Source organism: Monodon monoceros, unplaced genomic scaffold (assembly GCF_005190385.1).
Source record: "Monodon monoceros isolate NGI ecotype Baffin Bay Population unplaced genomic scaffold, NGI_Narwhal_1 Super_Scaffold_11, whole genome shotgun sequence".
Classification (NCBI taxonomy): Eukaryota; Metazoa; Chordata; class Mammalia; order Artiodactyla; family Monodontidae; genus Monodon; species Monodon monoceros.
Window position 1 is genome coordinate 10994355 of NW_021703767.1, and position 19800 is coordinate 11014154.

At 38.1% G+C, this 19800-nt stretch overlaps 2 protein-coding genes across 3 annotated transcripts in view; both read right to left on the bottom strand.

The window, feature by feature from the left end:
* Positions 1-19800, bottom strand: part of MRPS6 (mitochondrial ribosomal protein S6) — a 66185-nt gene that overhangs the window by 31719 nt on the left and 14666 nt on the right. The gene's annotated exons all lie outside the window — the stretch shown is intronic.
* The window catches only part of SLC5A3 (solute carrier family 5 member 3), a 33993-nt gene continuing 14330 nt past the window's right edge, over positions 138-19800 (bottom strand). The window contains exons 1-2 of one of the 2 annotated variants that reach the window (XM_029214133.1): positions 12854-15049; positions 138-11762 (exon numbers count right to left, since the gene is read on the bottom strand). In XM_029214133.1, the coding sequence (XP_029069966.1) occupies positions 9267-11423 (2157 nt within the window). In that variant the 5' untranslated portion in view covers positions 11424-11762; positions 12854-15049 and the 3' untranslated portion in view covers positions 138-9266. Of the gene's footprint in view, positions 11763-12853; positions 15050-19800 lie in introns of those variants that run through there. The other variant, XM_029214132.1, reaches the window with a different exon arrangement.

Sequence of the window (19800 nt, forward strand, 5' to 3'; positions counted from 1 at the left end):
CAAGTCCATGTTTTCCAAGGTAAAGAATGGCAATAATTGGTGGGGGAAACCCACTGGAACTCTTCATGAGCCAAGAGAAAAGGAACTGAGATACAACCTTTTGAGGGTAGACATGTGTTCATATTGAAAATACTTAGTCACAGAAGTGTAAATTTTTCATTTTATTCAAAGTTGGTACAGAAGTGCTAACATTTCCATAAAATAATTACTATACTTCAGTTACAGGACAAAATACCACAGAAAGGAATATACTTTGCAAGAAATGTAGTTCATCTTAAGTTTCCAAATACTTTTAAAGGCTAATGCAGCAGCTGGCAAAATAACACATAGTACACAAAGAACAGTGTATTTTACAGAGTCAGTAATGAAAACTGACAGCTCTTTAGCAGATTTGCTTCATTTTTTCATTTTTAAACAGTTAACACTTTTAAAAACACATTAAACCAAGATCATACATGTCTACAATTTAAAAAATAAGATTGTATACAATAGGTTAGAATAAGTCAAGTTAGAATTGTCATGTATGGTTAACAATCCTAAATCTACAATTTTAATTGTATTCCTTTCAATATGGAAGTAACCTGGTTTATATCAAATTCTACTTTCTGCTTGCAACTAAAACATTGTACAGTGAGATGGACCTGATCAGTCAAGCCTTAAAAAAAAAAAAAATGCTGTGGACAATGAAGGTACCCTGGAAATCAGTTTACAATTCAAAAAACTCACCAATAACCCAACAACTTCATTTAAAATCACATTTGGTCTACAATGCATAACTGACAAAACAATCCATGTATACAATACACAACCCCAGTGCACAGACTGGTCTCTCACAGAACATTTGAACAAAGCTTAAGAGGCAGGACACTGGGAAAAACATTTTTCAATGTAGACATCTTTTAAAAATGCATTAATACTTACATATCAAAATTACTAGATAAAAGCAGCAGTACTCTGCTGACATTTGGCTTAAAAATAAAGGAATGAATGAAGCAATTTCACAGGATATTAGAAAAGGAATTGGTTTTCTTCTTGAAGAAGACTACTAACTTTTGCACAGCAACTATTTTTGATATCCACCTTATCAAAAAAAAAAAAAAAGGAGAAGAAGCACTGAGAAGCATAACATAGTTCATATGTGATTGCCAACATAGGTCCAGGCAACAGAAAATGGGATGTCCAAGCAAAGAATGGGTAAATCCTCGCTTTATTTTGGAACTCTGTTGGCAATCTATAAACTGAAGCATTATTGGTGGGGGAAAGCAGGGCAACAGATTCCATACCATCATCTGACACTAATGTAATATGTCATTATTTAAAAAATAAAGCTTTTGCATTTTAACAACCCCACAGAAAAGTCCATGAGCAAAAGACCTGTTGATCTGTTTGCCACTCAAAAGTTAGAGATCTCACAGTGAAATTAGAAAATTCTATTTATACATATTTACACCGCTAGGAACACTTTCACCTAGACTAATTAAAGCAATTTTCCATGGAATTACAGATGAAAGATATTCTGCCAAAGGAATCTTCAAAAGCATCCTTTAAGTTCTTAAAAACTATTTTAAATTTAAAAACAAAATTTAAAGGTACAGAACACATTCTACACAGGACTAACAGGTTATTACTGCTTTGCCTTATCACATATTGCTAAGCCAAAGATGTTCCTCAAACCTCTCCTTTCTCCTGCATTTCTGGTACTCCTCTCCAGTAACCCCACCGAAGCCTGAGGTTTTACATTCTTAAAAAATGCTGCAGGTCCACAACCTGGCGACTTTTGGCTAGAGGGCGTAAGTCTCTCCCTCAAAGTGCTCAGGTTAATTCTTCTAAAACATGTTCCATTAGTCTATACCAGCTTTAATCTTCATTCCATATATTTATTAAAGATGATTATCCCTAAGAAGATAAACATACAAAATAGAGGAGAGTGGGAACAAAGCTAGTCACTTCTCTCCATCCTGAGAGTCCTTCCATCTTTTGACATACAGGCAAAATCCAAGACACAAATGTATTTATTCATTGTTTACAAACAGGGACTATTCAGGTGTAGAAAGTGAGGAGCAAAATAAGGATAATGTCGAGTTCAAGAAAACACATTATTTTCTTCTTTTGCATGCATATTCACAGATTTCATCTAATCTAGTCTTGAAGCGGGTAATGAGACAGGCAAAAGAATCCTTTAGACTCTTACAACCATTGTGAAAAGCAAAGCACTTCATTTGGCAGATCTGTCTCAGTTAGTTTGATGCTCGTAACACTTGGATCAAATCCTGCTCTATTAAAATGAAGTGCAGTGAAGCATATGAAAAAATAACTTCATTAAGTTTAGATTAAATTTACGCAAAGATTAAAGATTAGTATTTGCCCTATTAAAATGTGAGATTTCTCCATGTTTTCAAGGTACTATTGACGGGAGGTAAAATTTCCTAAAGATTTATGATTAAAAAAAAAAAAATCCAATGGCTCTACAGCTTAAAGCAGAAGTTTGTCAAAATGTTCCACCCACCAAAAACCTAGAAGTCTGTCCCTGTTTCTCAAGTTCCAGATTGTAGGAAAGAGCCCACAGACCCCATTTTAGCTAGTAACCCCCCAATACAATTGCAGCATTCTTGACATTGGTATTCTCTCCTCCACCAAAGCAGTACAAACGTGCTCAGATTAGAACACTGAATCCCTTATGATTTAGGACCCCTATCTTAGGTACCTCACTGTCTAGGGCTTTCAGTACTGCGGTCCTCATCCTGACAACTCGAGACAAACCCATGGTGGGCTTTTTATGCCTGGCACTTGTGGGACAATGAGAATACTGTTAGTCTTGTGCTTTCTACATGTGGAGTTACAAATATGAGGGAACATGGTTTTGTGCTTTCTATGGACACTTACTTTCAGCTTTTTCCTTATCATGGAATGTGAAACGGTTGTCACATGTATGTTCTCAGATATGCCTATCCAACCTACACTGGAAAATGATAAAGTTAAAATATACTCACAGACTAAGTAACCTTAAATTTTTAATTAAGGATATAAAAGAAACAAATACAGATGAATAAATAACATTTAAGCTGCAACACAAACCAGACTTACCTGGTTCCTTGAACTTAAACAGAGGCTGCATATAAAGTATGTAAATATAAATGTATTTTCTTCACTAGCTATAACGATATTTAAAAAGAGGAACTGTAACAAATAAGAGTTATCTATCAAGAAAGGGAAAGGTGTGAACTAGCAGATTCAGTATTGGCAGCCAGAAGGCACTAATCAAAACATAAATTTCAGAAGATGATTATATTATGGAATATACCCTACAGAATGGCCTTTGCCAGTTGGGGGTTTCAATAATATAGATAGCAATGAGCTTAATTTCAGTTTCCAACTAGTGTAACAAAAAAGTGAGTTATTAAGGAACATTCCACTTACAGAGGTATAGGCTACACTGATATATTGGAAAATTATCCAGAGTAGTTTGTCCAGAGGCAATAAAAAAAGTAAACACTCCTTTATCCAGCAGCACTAGGGTACAAGGTGAATTTCCAATATAAGTCTCCAACAAAGGTGTGGTTATCTACTGTCAACTTGTGCTGTTGCCGAAATCACTGGAAAATGTATTTCCCTCAATGACAGAGTTCACTTACTGTAAACTGTCTTGAACTGGGGTGGGGGGCTCCATTATCCTGGGCAACAATTATAATACAGTGCTTCTCTGAGGAGAGCAAAGCACTGCTCCTACACTAACAAGAATCTGAGACCACTGTGCTTTGTCTTGACTTATTTATTCTAGCATCCCTCTCTGCAAACACACTATGTATCCAGGTAACCAAACCAAACTTTTAAAAGTCATTACATAAATTAAGGTTATTGGTTTAAGTCAAGTCTCAGATTATGGTTCTCCCCGAAAAAGTAAAGTGCACGAGATGAGTAATGATACAGATACATCAAACCTTTTCTGTTTACTTCTGAGTAAAAGACTATATGCCAATGGTTAAGCCTGTTGGTTATCAGATAAATGGGGTGCTTAACCCAAAACAATAAGCCAAATCCTACCTTTTATAAAGGATTTGAGATGGAAACAAACATAAATTATATCAATTCTCTTAACATTCCTTTAAAGGTGAATCAGTAGCTTAAAGCCTTATTCCCAGCACTGGAGAGAAGTTTAAATAAAAACCTTTATATGACAACGTGAATAATGGTGTGGGACTCAGTGCTGGCAAAGCCCATCAATTATTTTGAACCTTAGCTAAATTCTGTTCTGGAGTCAAAGTAGTTGAGTATCTATCTACTCTTCCAACAGAGGTGAGAGTTTGACAAAAAGCATGCCAAATTAAGAGAAGTTAGCTTAATGGAGGAAAAGGGGTTTGCAGCCCTGAGTTAAGTCAACCAAGAAAGCCAAATGTAGTGATCAAAAGATTACTTCTTTTGTAATCCAGCTTCATACCTAACTAGTACAAAAGGGTTTCTCTATATGCCAACTGACTAGTTCCAACTTTTTACCTTTAATTACTGCAAGAACAAGGCTTTTCGGCATCAAAACAAACTCCATTCCTCTCTACGTTGTGACACCATCATTTCAAAGGGACTGGTGTGAATTTAACTATTCTTGCCTCCTAATTTTTGAAAAATGAGTTTCAAGAATAAAATACTGATGATTATTAAGGGCTTTTATTATTAGTGAACACAAAGTCTAAGAAAACAATTCTTGAGAACAGTTTAAGCTAATAGAAATTTAGTATATTTAAACACAACTATATTTAGTGAATCACTATTTGGATCCAGACCTTCAAATATGGGGCAAAGGAGGACTTCTGCACACCATGACAATAAGCCTGAAACAAAGTGAATTAAGCTGACAAAAGATCAAAATAGGAATCTGTTAAGTGTTGAAAGAATAGGTGAATAATTAAAGCAATGTGAGGGAAGACAAAGGGGGAAACCAGTCTCTCTGAATGGTAGGTAGGCATACACACAAATAGGAATATATCCCATTTGTAAAGTCTGCTCAGGCTAATGTCAACATTCAAATGACTTAAACAATTTAACACCTGGCTAATGATAAATCTTATGAATACTGAAACCTAAAAGCATTTTTTTCTACTAAAGTATCATTATGAAATATCAGTCATTTTAACCTCAAATATGTTAATAAACTCATACTTCACGATATTTAACATCAAACCAGGGTTTAACAAGCTTGATCTTATTCACTGTACCCTAATCTATATGCGGAGGGGTTTAAACTAGCTGATAGCAAAGATACCTCAAGTTCTAGAGTTCAATGAATATGATTCTACATCTAACACATTTTAAGCTAATTTTGTCTTCTGTTAAGTCTGCATCACCCAGGTACTTCTCAGCATCTCACTTAATAGTGTTTCTGACTTAAGAAAATTTTGTCCTGGCAAGTCTCCGTACTCACGTAATTTAACAACAATGGTCTTTATACATCTCTCAACCCAAACTCAGGAAATGCTGAGGTGTCACTACTAGATACCCATGTGGTCATTTTCAGCCATCATACCTCAGATGAAAATGACATACGGGAGTAAAGTATAAGAAAAGTAAGTAAGCTGAATACTGCCAAGTGGGAACATTGATGGGTCTAACCTTTTAATAGCTAATAATATAGCAGCTCTATAGGGTGTTAAAGAATGAGAATAACCCATAAGCTACATTAAATGATATCTAAAGAGAGGGGAAGATCCACACACCCAATATAGAGAAGACAGCAATGGACTGAGAAATGTAAAGACTTAAAGGTTCTAATCACCCTGGACAAGACTTTCAAGCCCCCACTTAGCCTCAGGTTAGAGAACTGAGTAACAACCTTCTCACTCAATTCTTAAAATGTGAAGTTTCATGAAGTGATGGGCCCCCACTAATTACTTGACTTGCCATCCCCAAGAGCTAGGGCTTTGTGACCCAGGCCAGCCTCTTTGTGCAAACAGACAATGGATCCTTTGAGCCAAGTGAAAAAGAAGTCTTGGGAGATCAGATTTGCTGGATTTAGGCCAAAGGACACAGCACCATTGCTACTGCTTGATGCTTCTCTAACCAAAAGATAAGAGTGATAACCTCACCAGGAAAGAAAGGCTGGGGGAAAAGGCTGGCTCAGCTGTTTCAAAAGCCGCTTACTGTCTTGGGTGGGAGGACAAAATATTCTGAGATGAACAGGGAAATTAGAGGTACCACAAAGGAACCAATAATCATTCTGCATGTCAGGGTAATAAGCTCTTCTCATCAGATCTGGAGACTAAGATTGCCTGAGAGGACAAAAATCTAAGAACTGGAGATACCATTAACAGCAGATAAGACAATATTTTTCTCCACCTTTGAACACCAGTGTCCTCGCTTCATTCTGACTCGTAGCTAACTACTGTAGTCAATCACTCTTAGCCAATTCTGAACCTCAGCTTGAGCCAATATGAAAACATATACATGTTAATGTCTAGGTATCAATGTCATCATTTAGGACCCATTTAGTTAGTATAAAGTATGACTATTTTGCTAGCTTTAAGACAGACCATGTATCATTCCATGAACAATCATTCTCTAATGAAATACAGACTGAAGAATGGTCCCCTGAAATGAAGTTGCAATCAGGAATTCACATACTTATTCAAGCACATTACCTATTACTGGGAAGCAATAAGAAGGGCAAGCTTCAGGGACTTCAGTCTAAATAAAATGTTTATACTGGCAAGAATAACCAATCCTAATGGATATGCTAATAATCATTCCTTATTTACAAACATTAGTACTCTAAACTTGACCTACTGCTATATACACATGAATAGACACAAGATGATGTATTTTATGTATCATACTAAGACAACAGCAGAGAGAAGGTAGGGGGATGCTAATATCCCAAACTATTAGGAGTCAACATTAAATAAAGGGGGGAAAAATCCACTTAAATACCACCTATTCATTTATGCTTTTAATAGAAGGGGTAAGAAGGCTGCTCAGCCAATATGTCAATCCTCACTGCTGAGTTACACAGCAAGGTGTTCAGAGTCAAAGAAAAATTTTAATTCCTACAACTTAATGTCAATTTGAAAAATCTAAGATCCTGTTATTTCCCCAAATATCAAAAGGCTGTCTCGAAGAACAGTTCCTCTGAAAAAAGAAGAGGACAAACCATGAATCCAGATTTGGACACCTGGTTTTCTGTTCTTCCCAACAGACTTTGTAACCTTGGACATGTCACAGCCTCAGCCTCCACACAAGAAAAGGATGGTCCTTATTTTTATTTGGCCCCCAGCTTATAAACCTTAAGAATGAAATTGAGAACAAAATTCCACAAGGCACTCTAATAAGCTCTCAGAAATCATACTATTCGTACATGAATTATTTTTTTCATCTACAGACTCAGTCCTTCAGAAAGCCCCCTGGAGATGGGAAGACATTATGCTACCTGACAATTTCTAAAATCAACTTTGAACTAATCAAATCCATCATAATGAAACTAGTTTATAAATACAAAAAAATTTAAAGTCATTAGGACTGAGTTTTGATTCAAAATCTACAAAAATATCTAAAAAAGTAATAATTTTCCCCTGAAGAATAAAGGTTAATAAAATCATGCAATTTAAAAAATATCAGAGATTACAGAAAAGTCAAAGTACATACACAATTAGTTTCCTTCATCTGTCATGGAGGAAAAAGGACAGGACACACAAAGAACTACCTAATCTGTAGAGCTCTTCTCAAACGTCTTTTGTACCCTGTCCTCATGAAGGGAATCACCCTGTGAAAAATGGATTCTCTTCCAGGAAGGCTGTAACTGGGTACGAAGCCAGGTCAAGATAGAGGGTCCTACAATTAACTCAAGTCCTGTAATCTCCTCTACAAGACACACTACGAAACCCGTAGAAGTTCTTGTTCATGGCACCTCTTGAACATGCTATCCATTCTACAGAAAAACTATACTGACAATCCACCAATGGCAAAGCATGCACTCTTGAGTTTTCTGTTACTGATGGTCAGTTTGCATCAAAATATCATCACACTCTAAGTCACTGTTAACTTTTTAAACAAAAATGTAGAGGCTGTGTACACATGGCAAGTCTTTTGAAAAAAAAGTAAATAGGGGAAAAAAGACTTATCAAGGATACAATATGATCTGAGAATTAAATTTTCACTCTAAAAACTCAACTGCAATATCTCACGATCTAATCAAGTAGGGCAACCCAGCACAAAGGCAGAGTTAATTCTTCTTCAAATTTCCGGACATATCTTCCAAATGGATCCACTTGGGAAGGTACCTGGCTAATAAAGGATATTACCAAATGACAAGAACAAAGCTAGAGAATTAATGAAGTATGAAAACATGAAAATTCCAAGTGAACACACGGCAAAAAGTCCAATATTTAGTATTAGACTATCACCTGTTCAGCTTAGTCGATCAAATGCTGCTTAGGGGATGCTAATTTCCAAACTATATAAATGATCTTAATCTGGTCAGTAAATCTGGGGATCATCAGCAATGTTTACTTCATTTTCTCCCCCATAATCATGTACAATATAATCATGACATACAACTTTATAAAGACAGACTTGGTGGTCGTTTGAGTATGGTTCACTTAAACTTCAAAGTAGGAAAAAAAGAAAAAAACAACTGGAACAAACTTTTTCCCAACATTCCATATACTGGTGGTACAAGAATAGCTACAGGAAAACGAATTCTTCTTCCTTTCAGCATTCAGAATCCATAGGCTCATGCTAACAAAACGAACCTGGCAAATGAACTTGCCCTGAAACAAGCACATGTTAGCGATTTTCAGTACATAATTGATTATACAATGTCTACAAATTCAGTTTTTTAAAATGGAAGTAGGGATTACAGAGAGAGAAAAAACTTTAAAATGAGCAAGTCTTCTACTTCAGGGTAAGAAGGCCTACCAAGATTTGGCAGTGCAGACAGTATATCTTATTCGTGATATCTTAGCATATATTCTGCTCTAAGTGCTCTATGAGAATAATTGGTCTCTCCTTACTTTGGTATGGAAAATTTTAAACCACATTTGCACAATTCAGTCTGTTAAGCAAGTTTTACTTCATTTAGATTGAAATTTTACTTTCATCCATCTCTGGGAAAATAAAGTCTTGCAAATAGATGATTTTTCTGCTAAGTAAAATTTGGCTAAAACCTACAGCGTAAACAATGCCTGAGAGATGCAACAGTTACATAAGTGTTTTGTTTTTTGTTTTTTGTTTTTTTCAAAGACCAGTATTTTCTTAAGTTAGTGTCTCATCATATCCTTAAAAGTTCATAAGGAGAAATAAACAAACATGAAAATTCCAAGTGAACACACAGCAAAAAGTCCAATATTTAGTATTAGTTTTACTTGTGGAGTTTCTTCCAACATTTGTAAACAAACAGCCTCCTCCTCCATCAGGTCTCTGAGACTCCTCTTGCTGAGGCTCTTACTTTTAAAGCCACAGAACCAATCTATGAACTTCCAGTACCGGCCTCCATCCTCTGTTTCCTTCTTTCTCTCTTTCTCACCCATGAGAGCTGCTTGCCCATTGGAATAAGCATCTACAGGTGTTTCTGCCTCTGAATGACCTAAAGAAGCCACTGGGTTGCCCTCCTCTCTGCAGGTCACCAACAGATTAACATCTTCAGGCTGCAGGCCCTTAATGCTATCTTCAGATTTCCCGTTGGGAATGACGTGGTTGATGGCCTCACTATTCTCACTGCATCTCAGGATGCTCTTCTCTTGCATTTTGTACGGTTCTTCTTTTGGGGAGCAGCTCTCCTTTACCACCAGGCTCTTCTTAGACCAAAAGGTGGTGGTACGAATCTGTTCCTTCGTAGGAGGTGGCGTGAGAAGGCTAACAATTACAGTAATGAGTCCTGTGACCCAAAACAACGCTGTGGCCACGTACATGTAATGGATGTCTTTGATGAAGCCTGGCCTGTTATCAGGTTGGTCACATTCTGGGGCACGGTAGGCAAAGGCCAGTGTCAAACGGACTGCTCCAAGAACAAAGCCAGCCATTCCACCATAGAAAGCCCCTTGTTCATTGCAGCGCTTCCAGAAAATTGCCAGAAGGAATAGGGCTGCAACTGGGGGCGTCAGGTAATCTGCTACCTCCTGAATGTAAAGGTACATCTGGCCTCCTTGCATCTCCACGATGATGGGCACCCACGCAATGCTGATCACTACCATAAAAGCCACAAATATCCTCCCCACAATCATTAGCTCCCGGGAGCTTGCGCTCTTGCGGATGAGTTTGTACACATCGAGGGTGAATATGGTACTGGCACTGTTAAAGATAGAGTCCAAGTCACTCATCAGAGCTGCAATCATCACTGCCATCATTAAGCCCCGGAGGCCCACAGGAACCAGCTTCATCACCAGGCGTGGGTACGCAATATTAGAGCACCCAGCTCTGCTTCCACACACTTGCATGCAGTGCTCTGGGTTGATGCAAGCTATATCATCAGCAAACAGTATCCTGGAAATCATTCCTGGGACAACTATGATAAACATTGGCAGAAGCTTCAAGAAGCCAGCCATCAGAGTAGAGCCTTTGGCATGAGCAATGTTTTTAGCCGCTAGGACCCTCTGCACGATGACTTGGTCAGCACACCAGTACCACACCGAAGCTGGGGTCTGCCCAAGAATGAATCCAGGCCAAGGAACATCTTCATCTGTTGGATTCCGCAACATTTTCAGTGCATCTTTCTTAGGGTGGACATTACAAGAATTTGTGTTGGAAAGGTTGTATGTCAACAAGATGGAAGTGACATTGGGTGAGGCCAACATGTACCTTCTCTTAACTTCCTCAAACCCGCCAATCTCCATCATGCTAATAATCATAAGTGTGAGTGCCCCAACGATCATGAGCAGAGCCTGTAGAGTGTCTGTGTAGATCACTGCAACAAGGCCTCCGGTGACAGTCAGCAAAGCAGTCATGCCAATGAGGAGGATGACAGACACATAAAGGTTCCAACCCAAAGACTCCTGGATAAAGAGGGCACCCGAATACAGATCCACTGAGAGCTTGGTGAAGATATAGAGAATCAGAGACAACGCTGCAAAATAGACCTGAATCCTATGGCCACCAAATCGCTTGGACAAGTATTCAGGCATGGTGTATACCCCTGACCGGATGTAAATCGGGATGAAAACCCATCCCAGAAGTTGCAAAAGCAGTAAGGCATTGAATTCCCATGCGCCCACTGCAAATCCACTTGCAGCTCCAGATCCTGCCAGCCCAATGAAGTGCTCACTCCCAATATTGCTCACAAACAGAGAGGCACCAATTGCTACCCAGGTCATAGAGCGCCCCGCCAGGAAGTATCCACTTACAGTGCTTCTATTAGATTTCCACATGGCAAAAAAACCAATGCCCATGACCAGGATAAAATACAGGGCCACTATGGCAATGTCTGCTGTCTCCAGTACAGCCCTCATTTTGGTAACTTTGTGAATAAAAGTGTCCAATGACAGAAGTGTCCAACTTTTTATTTACTCATTAGTAACCCCAGCCAAGTCTGTAAACCGTACGTGAACTGGACTACACAGAGCAACACAGCAGGTCAAAGTCTTTGTCCTTTGGTTTGCTGTCTTGATGGTGGCGGTTGTGATAAACTTTGAAGGAGACAGTTTAAATTTTCCTCCGCTTCTTAATTGGGATTGAGAACTTAGCTCGTACTCTTAATCCACTCTCCACAAGACCATCAGCATTTACTCAGGTGCTGGAGGAGAAATTCTGAGTTGCAGCTAAGTCTAGTGAAGCCTACTGTACCAACCCTGCAAGGCAGCAAAGACAAAAGACAAAGATTGAATTAGAGGAGGGGCTCACCAAGCGATGAGGAAACTTTCAGTCTAGCAAAACGGCGCAACAAGACATTATAAAAAGAAAAAAAAAACTTTTAAAATATATGTACTTTAGTTCCACAGGAAAGAGCGATCCATACTATCACATCTGATACTTAAAGTCAGGAAGAATATTTATCATTTTGAAGTAAGAACAAAAATTAATTGACCTCCTAACTAAGTGGCTTAACTTCTCTGGCAACTAAGAAATGCCCACCATGACACTGCCCTTTCTTGTCTTAGTGTGGTAGTCTCAGATTGGAAAGGCACCAAGGTCTTAAAGCACCTTGGGGGCGGGGGGATGACACTAATTATTCATAATAAATAAGGACACCAAAATGAATCTTCAAATACTGTGAATCCTAAGAGTAATGTATTTTATAGCCAGTTAGGGTCCTGGACAGAACAGGTATTTACTAAGTATTATCATCTACCCCCAAACACAATACCAAGTACTGCTTAGTCTGTGCAGACTACTGTTACAAAATTTTCCTAAATTCCTACTACAAATGTACATCTGTGCTAGTCATCATACATTAACCTAGAAATTGTGACATGACTCCTGCCCTAAGGGGAAACAAAATGTTCCACACAAAAAAACTAGGAACATACAACTTATAAACAACCCTAAAATTTTACTCTGCTAGCTAGAAGGAAGACATTGAAAAAAAGACTTTTTTAATGTTACAGAAAGTCATTTCCTTCCCTTCCATTTCATCAGGCATTATTTCCAAGAGAACCTCTGAGATGATAAAGGCACTGACTCAAGGTTTGATTTTGCTGAATAATTTTTCCTTTTAATGCTTTCTTGTTGAAGGGTATACAGAGCAAGGAGAGGAGGAAGAAATAGAAAATTTTTCTGGAAGACTGAAAAATAACGTCATTATTATTATTATTATATCTTCCAAACCTAAACAAAACAGACATCTATAAACCATTAGATAATAAATTATCTTCAATAAGTCAATCAGATCTTTTCAGTCCTGGATTAAGAAAATTATTGAAAAACAGACATTTAAATTTACCTAAAATTGAGTTTATGAATATGACGGGTTTTCTCCTGGAAAAAGAGACAAATTCTGAATCTTCAAAGTTATTATAATTGGAGCTGAAAGATCAATATGAAAAACATTTTGTTATTCAACCTAATGCCTTCCACATGTTAACTCCTAAAGTGATTTCTCCTTTTGAGATAAGGCAACCTCAGAGTGTAATGTTTTTTTATGCTTGACAAAGCAGATGCTTTTTGATGAATCTAGATACTTTCCTTTAAAAATCATTAAGTCCTATAAATGATACTAAAAGCCACCTCTTTTCCAAATAGACCACAGTACTAAACACTTAACAACAAACCTCTTACTGGTAAGGAAAAGAGCTGGAAATAATGCTTAAAGATAAACACGCTACCGAATTAGGTTATTAGGTCTAATTAATAATGCTGCCACGTAGAAATGTCTTAAACCCATCTTTATGCCTTTTTAAGCATAAAGCACTACAACAATTACACCAAAAAAAAACTGACTAAAAGCCAGTGTCAATAATGACTGGCATGAGTAGAACTGCCACACACAAAAACATAAAATACACTAAAAGTTGGTATTTGTATCACTTCATACTTGCCAAAACCTGAAGCTGCTTGTATTTCTATGACTACTTTCTCTGACCCCCAAATGTTCAAGTTATTAAAAAAAATACTTGGACATTATTTAGGAAGAATTACCTAAATTTTTAATAAAATCTAATCAGGTGACTAATAAATATTAATTATTTAAAAGGGTACCTGTAACATTTCAGTATAAGGGTGAGGTTCTCAATTACAAAGAAAACTGTAGTTGGCAATTAGGAGATCCCTGCCTCCAGCAGAGCTCCCACTGCCATCCAACATCCAAGCCATGCCCTTGCCATTTTGTTCCAACTTACACACAGATAAGCCTAGCTCACTGGTCAGAATGGCCATTTCAAGTGTCTCTCTTCTCAACAGCAATACTTGACTATCTGTCTCCTCAAGAAGGGACAAACACCCAGAGTGTTTTTATTTTTGTTTGGAGGGAAGGTGGAAGCGGTATGTGTTGTAGTGGCTGCTGCAGCAGCCTATTTGTTCAAAGAACAGAGTGCTCAGAAACAAAACAAGCCCTTCCTTCTCCGATCACTAGGAAGCACTGCTAAAATAAACAACACTGCTTCCCATTGTCAAATATGATGCAAGTAAGATATCTAAGCCATATTCTGCTCCCTGATGAATGCTTACACTGGTCTAACCCCTAACTTCCCTAGAACAGCTGGCAGGTACGCTAGAGAGAAAAAATGTTGGGCCCACAGGAGAGGCAGCAGGACGACGCCAAACACTAGCTCAAGGCCGAGTTCTCAACTCTTTCTGCCCCCTCAGATCCTTCAAAAGCCACTGCCAACAGTCCCCATCTCACTGGATACCATATCAGTCTGTGGACAGATTTAAGATTTTTCCAACTTAAACAAAAAACATCCAGAGACCAGCACCTAGTAAAGACTGGAAAAGGAAACAAAAACATACCAAATTAGTTTACAGAAAGATATGAAATACTATAATACAATGCAGCCAAATTTCACATTCTAGTCATTAAGAGAGACTGTCACAGGCTTTCAGGAGATAAACTGTGCAATGCTTAAAAAATGGTTCCAAATAAAATATACAAGTTTTGCATATTTTTTCTCACTCTTTTAAAGAAGTAAACACTTCTACAACAGAAATATAACGAACACTATCCAGAGTTCCTTTATTGTTAGAAAGAATATACATGGAAAAATTTTTTCTCCAGCTAAAACGAAATTTTTTAATTTATGTTTTTATATTTCTAGGACTAAGCTGGTTTACGGTTCAGATAAATCCCGTAAGTGAGAAAGGTGGGACAGGTAATAAAGTAGGTATAGTAATGATAAGTATGTGGGTTGGCTCCTTGGTAGTGCATTTTTAAGAAAATGATTATTTCTGTAATGAGAGTAATAGACGTAGAATGTATAAAGAAACGGTCCCCTAGTTATGATGGCCAGTGTAAGAAATTTAGCTGATTTCAATCAAACACAAGGGTGTTGTGAAACTGAGAGACTCTCCCCAACAGAAGGGGGCTTCTGTCTCAGAAAGCAGTGTTTTGTTGATAGTTCCGCACAAAATTAAAATACAATCTTGGTACATGAAAGTACTATTTACTTGGATGAATTAAATTACAGTTAAAGAATTAATCCAAATAAAGAAGTGTACACAAATATTTGCTGTGTTTGAAATAGAAAGAGTAAAATAGGTAAGACCAAATTTAAATCAGCTATTAAACCCCTTCAGGTAATATAATCAAAACATAATTAGTTATGACCAAACCTAACATCTCTCTTCTATTATCTAGGAAAAACATATAGTTTATCTTCCAAACTAGGAAGCTATTCTGGGACATTCTGTAAAATCCAGGATGTATGGTCACTCTTAAAAGAAAGTCATCTGCCATAAAAACCAAACAAAGAACAAGAAAAACAAACCTTAAAGCCATCAGGGCTGCAAGTCATAATAAACTCAATGAGGCTAGTGAACTACCAAAGAGTAGAACAAAGTGACCCTCAAAGAGACCAAACCACCTTTTTAGCTTTGGGGTCGATTTAAAAACCAAACATTCAAAAGGACAATCTGAATAGGCAGAGCCCACTACTGTCAACAGCAGGCTTGCCAAGTCTTGCTCATTTTGATCCAATGGAAAATATTCCCTTTACTAACTAGTAATTTAAGGGGTACAGAATACACCGACACATCTGAAAACTTACATGTGTAGGTGGCATGGTCAAGCAAGCAGACAAGCTTTGAAGGGCTGGGGGTCCAAGCTCTGTCACTTCCTAACTGCAGGATCTTAGGCAAGTAACAATCTCTATGAGCCTCAACTGTCTCATCTGTAAAATGAAAGCACCACGCAGCTCCTAATGGTTTAATAAGGAATAAGTAACACCTAGAAAGTGTGTTGCCCAGTGCCACAGGCAGGTGCTCAGTAAACGTCACTTCACTGTCTACAACTTGCATAGACTAGAAGTGGTGATATCGGCGCCTTTCAAATTAAACTGTCAACGATACCCCAGGTGTTTTAAAAGCCTCATAAAAGTTTATAGATAAAAAGAACTAAATAATGTATTAAATATGCAGTTCTCTCACAAATATTTTAAACAGGCTCCCAACCACCTCAACTATTAGCTCCTATCTACATCACTTCATTCAAGTTAAATACAAAAAAACTCACTAAATTTATATAAAATTCTACTTATGGACTTTTCAGACACATTTTCACTTTTGTTATCTTGATTCAAAGTCCAGCAAAGCAAACTCCTCTAGTGGAATAGGTTACTGGCGCTTGGTATATACATACTCATAACAGGGCCCTCCTCAACCCCTGCTTAACTTTAAAATTGTAGAGCTTGGCTATGATAGCAGTTTGACACCAAAAGGAAAATGAGTGTTTCTAATACAACAGATATGAATTCCAGCCAATTTTAAATTACAAGTGGAGCTGAAGACATGTAATCATATAATAGTCCCTAAAACATTTAAGGAGCTTGCCCTTAAATTTCTTTGGCAAAACATTTCTACTATACCTACAATCTTGCTATTCAAGTTTTTGGAAGTATGTAAGAAATGTATGAAACCGTGATTGAACTCAAATGGCATTCAAACTATATTCTGAGGGTTCCTAGATGGGACATGGGGGTGTCCCATCACAGGGGTGGGAGGTGAGGCAGAGTGAACAGGGATCTAAGCCCCCCTCCAGCAACCCTCTACCAACCAGAACGGCTCTACTTTTAGCAAATTATTGGGGGTGGGGGGTTAGGAGGGATGGTTTCCCATGTAAGTAAGCCATTTCTTCAAATAAAATCTTATTCACCTAGAAAAGTTCATAAATCACCAGATTTATCATTTCATCCATATACACACATCCCCCAAGATACAGTCATTTTAATTTGCTTCTAAGAATGTAGAAGTATGGCTCACCAGGGGTCTTTTTGGTTTTATTTTTCGAAAGCAGTCTCAGCAATGAAGACCTTTTGGGTATGGGGGTAAATTTGAAACTACCACTGGTTTCAATGTTTATGTGGATGATACCAGAACATGTGTATGGAGCAAACTCCAATAACCTATATTTTTTGAGAGAAATGAAAATGTAAAGTAACGGAGTAGAAGAGCCTATGATACCATATCATGTAATCCCAATGACTAAGCATTTTGTGTTAACTTTTTATGGGAAGAATTCAAGAGGCTCAGCACTATTTGCTTGCAAACGACTAGTTATCATAAATGAGTTATAAATAATGGAGATAAAAAATAACTACCTGGCACTAAGTCCTAACACCTTGTAGGTACTGTGCCTAGAGTGCTGTATGCATTACTTTAATCCTCACAACAATTATGGGATAAGTACAATTATTATGATCATTTTACACACAAAACTGAAACCAATGAAGTAGTATAACACCCCAGGATACAGTTATTTGTGTTTACATCTGGATTTGCACTCCCATCTAGGTTTAAATTGCTTCTTCCCTTAATCACTATGCAATACTATCTTTCATGAAAAGGACATTTATTAATAGAAACAAACAATATTAATAAAAGATCATTCAATATCACCCATGTTTAAAAATTTTGAGTTTGCAGAGAAAACAACTGAGATGTATATATAACAAATGTTAACGAAAGTGACTGCAAAGAGTGTACAGGATAAAATCCAACTGAAGTATTTATGTATGATCATTTGTGATGAATATATGTATGAAGAAAACGAAGAGATTCAAAACAAAAAGTAGTCCCAGGCACAGGCTTCTCATATAAGTAAAAACACACAGAGCAGGAAATTCGGCTAGAGGATCAAGGCTCAACCAGCTTCTCACTCTCCAAGTCCAAGGCTTTTGCCTCCATTCTCTTTTTCAGTGTTAGAACTAAAAAATTAAGTCTCAAAGTCTATTCTACATCTGACCTTGTTACCACAGGCCATATGAATCTCAGCCTTCCTTCATCTGCTAACTCTTACATCCTTAAGACATTAGGTTAAAAGAACTGGCTATATGATCTATAGATATGAGTTCTCATAGCAAAATCTATGAACCACTGTCCTTACTGAATGAAGAGTTTGTAACCACCTACCCTTTTCCTTGGGAGTATGAATAATTCGGCTCACCCCCTTAAAGCTGTTCCACTCTCAATCTTCCTCACCTCAGAAAATGGCGACTCCATCCTTACTATTGCTCAAGCCAAAAATTATCAGTCATCCCTGAAGGTTTGCTCACTTTCTCTCTCAACCCACTCATAATCAATCCATTAGCAAAATCTGTTAGCTTTCTCTCAAAAACTATATCCAGAATCAGACCACTCAGAATCTCAACCACTAGCACCCTGCCCCAAATCACCATTCCATCTCATCCAGTTAACTGCCCTAGCCTCTTAACCTGTCTCCAAGCTCTGGCCCTTGGTCCACTACAGGGCATTAACACAGCAAGCAGTCACCTCTTCACTCACAATGCACAATGTACCAAACATGCCTCGGGACCTTGACACTAGCTGTTCCCTATGCAGGACACACTCTGCACCCCCAGATTTTCACAAGACTTGCTCTCCTCTCATTGTCTTTGCTTAAAAGTAACTTCCTAACCATCTCACTCTCTCCTTATCCTGCTTTATTTTTTTCCACAGGACTCAACACCTTCTAACATACTATACAACTTCCTCATATTTACTGTCACCTCACTACCAAAATGTAAATTCCATGAGGGTAGAGATCCTAGTCTCTGATGCTCACTGATGTGGGTCTGTGTCTAGAACACTATCTTGCACACTGCAGGTGCTCAAATGTTTAAATAAATGAATCAAATATTAATGACTAAACACCTGATCAAGAGTGTTAAACTGGGCTTCCCTGGTGGCGCAGTGGTTGAGAGTCCACCTGCTGATGCAGGGGACACGGGTTCGTGCCCCGGTCCGGGAGGATCCCACGTGCCGCGGAGCGGCTGGGCCCGTGAGCCACGGCCGCTGAGCGTGCGCGTCCGGAGCCTGTGCTCCGCAACGGGAGAGGCCACAACAGTGAGAGGCCCACGTACCGCAAAAAAAAAAAAAAAAAAAAAGAGTGTTAAGCTTCCAACACTCTATACAATTATCAACAGTGGGGTTTTTTTAAAGCAGAAAGAGAAGGCAGATTAAAAGGCCAAGAAGAAGTAAAGCATTTCCTCCCCTACCAAAGTGATTTGCAATCTGAAACAGCTCTAGTTGCGTGTAGAATGACAACAAGACAAATCAGGCTAGGCAAGCATGCTGCCCTTTGTTCAGATAAAAATCTCAAAGGGCCGTGACACAGTAAAAACCTGTACCTGGAGCCACCATCTCATCCTACCTACCTACCTACTTCCCTTCATTGTACTAACTCCATTTCAGAATGTGTTCCAGATTTTACCTCTTCAATTGTCAACATCCATTTCACAGTGTGCAGTGATATATGCTTCGTGTATTATGGTTGTTTCCATGCAGTCAAAAAGGACAGCCTGGTGTGGGCAAGCAGCACTTCCCTCAGCTCACTCTATACAAATTCAAGCATCCTGCTGATGTCAACGCATGAAGAACCTCTCCCATCTCTGCCTCTCCATTACACTTGAAGAATTAAATGAAAAAGTTACTTTAATAACTAGCGCTTACCCCAACATGAGTGCCAGGCACCATTTTTAAGCTACATGTACCGGACCATTTAATCCTCACAAAATCCCCAAGAGGTTGGCATAATTACCCCCAAATTTACATATGAGAAAATTGAGGACATATTACAGAATTACTAAGGAAGTCCAGAACCATCCTCTGTAAAGATGAAGAATGTATCCTTTTACAACTCTCCCCAGGAAGGTATACATAAAAAAGTGGAAATAAACACAGGTCAGAAAAAAATCTGCTCACTGATACAGAAGGAATGATGCAATCTGAGAATCACCTTTC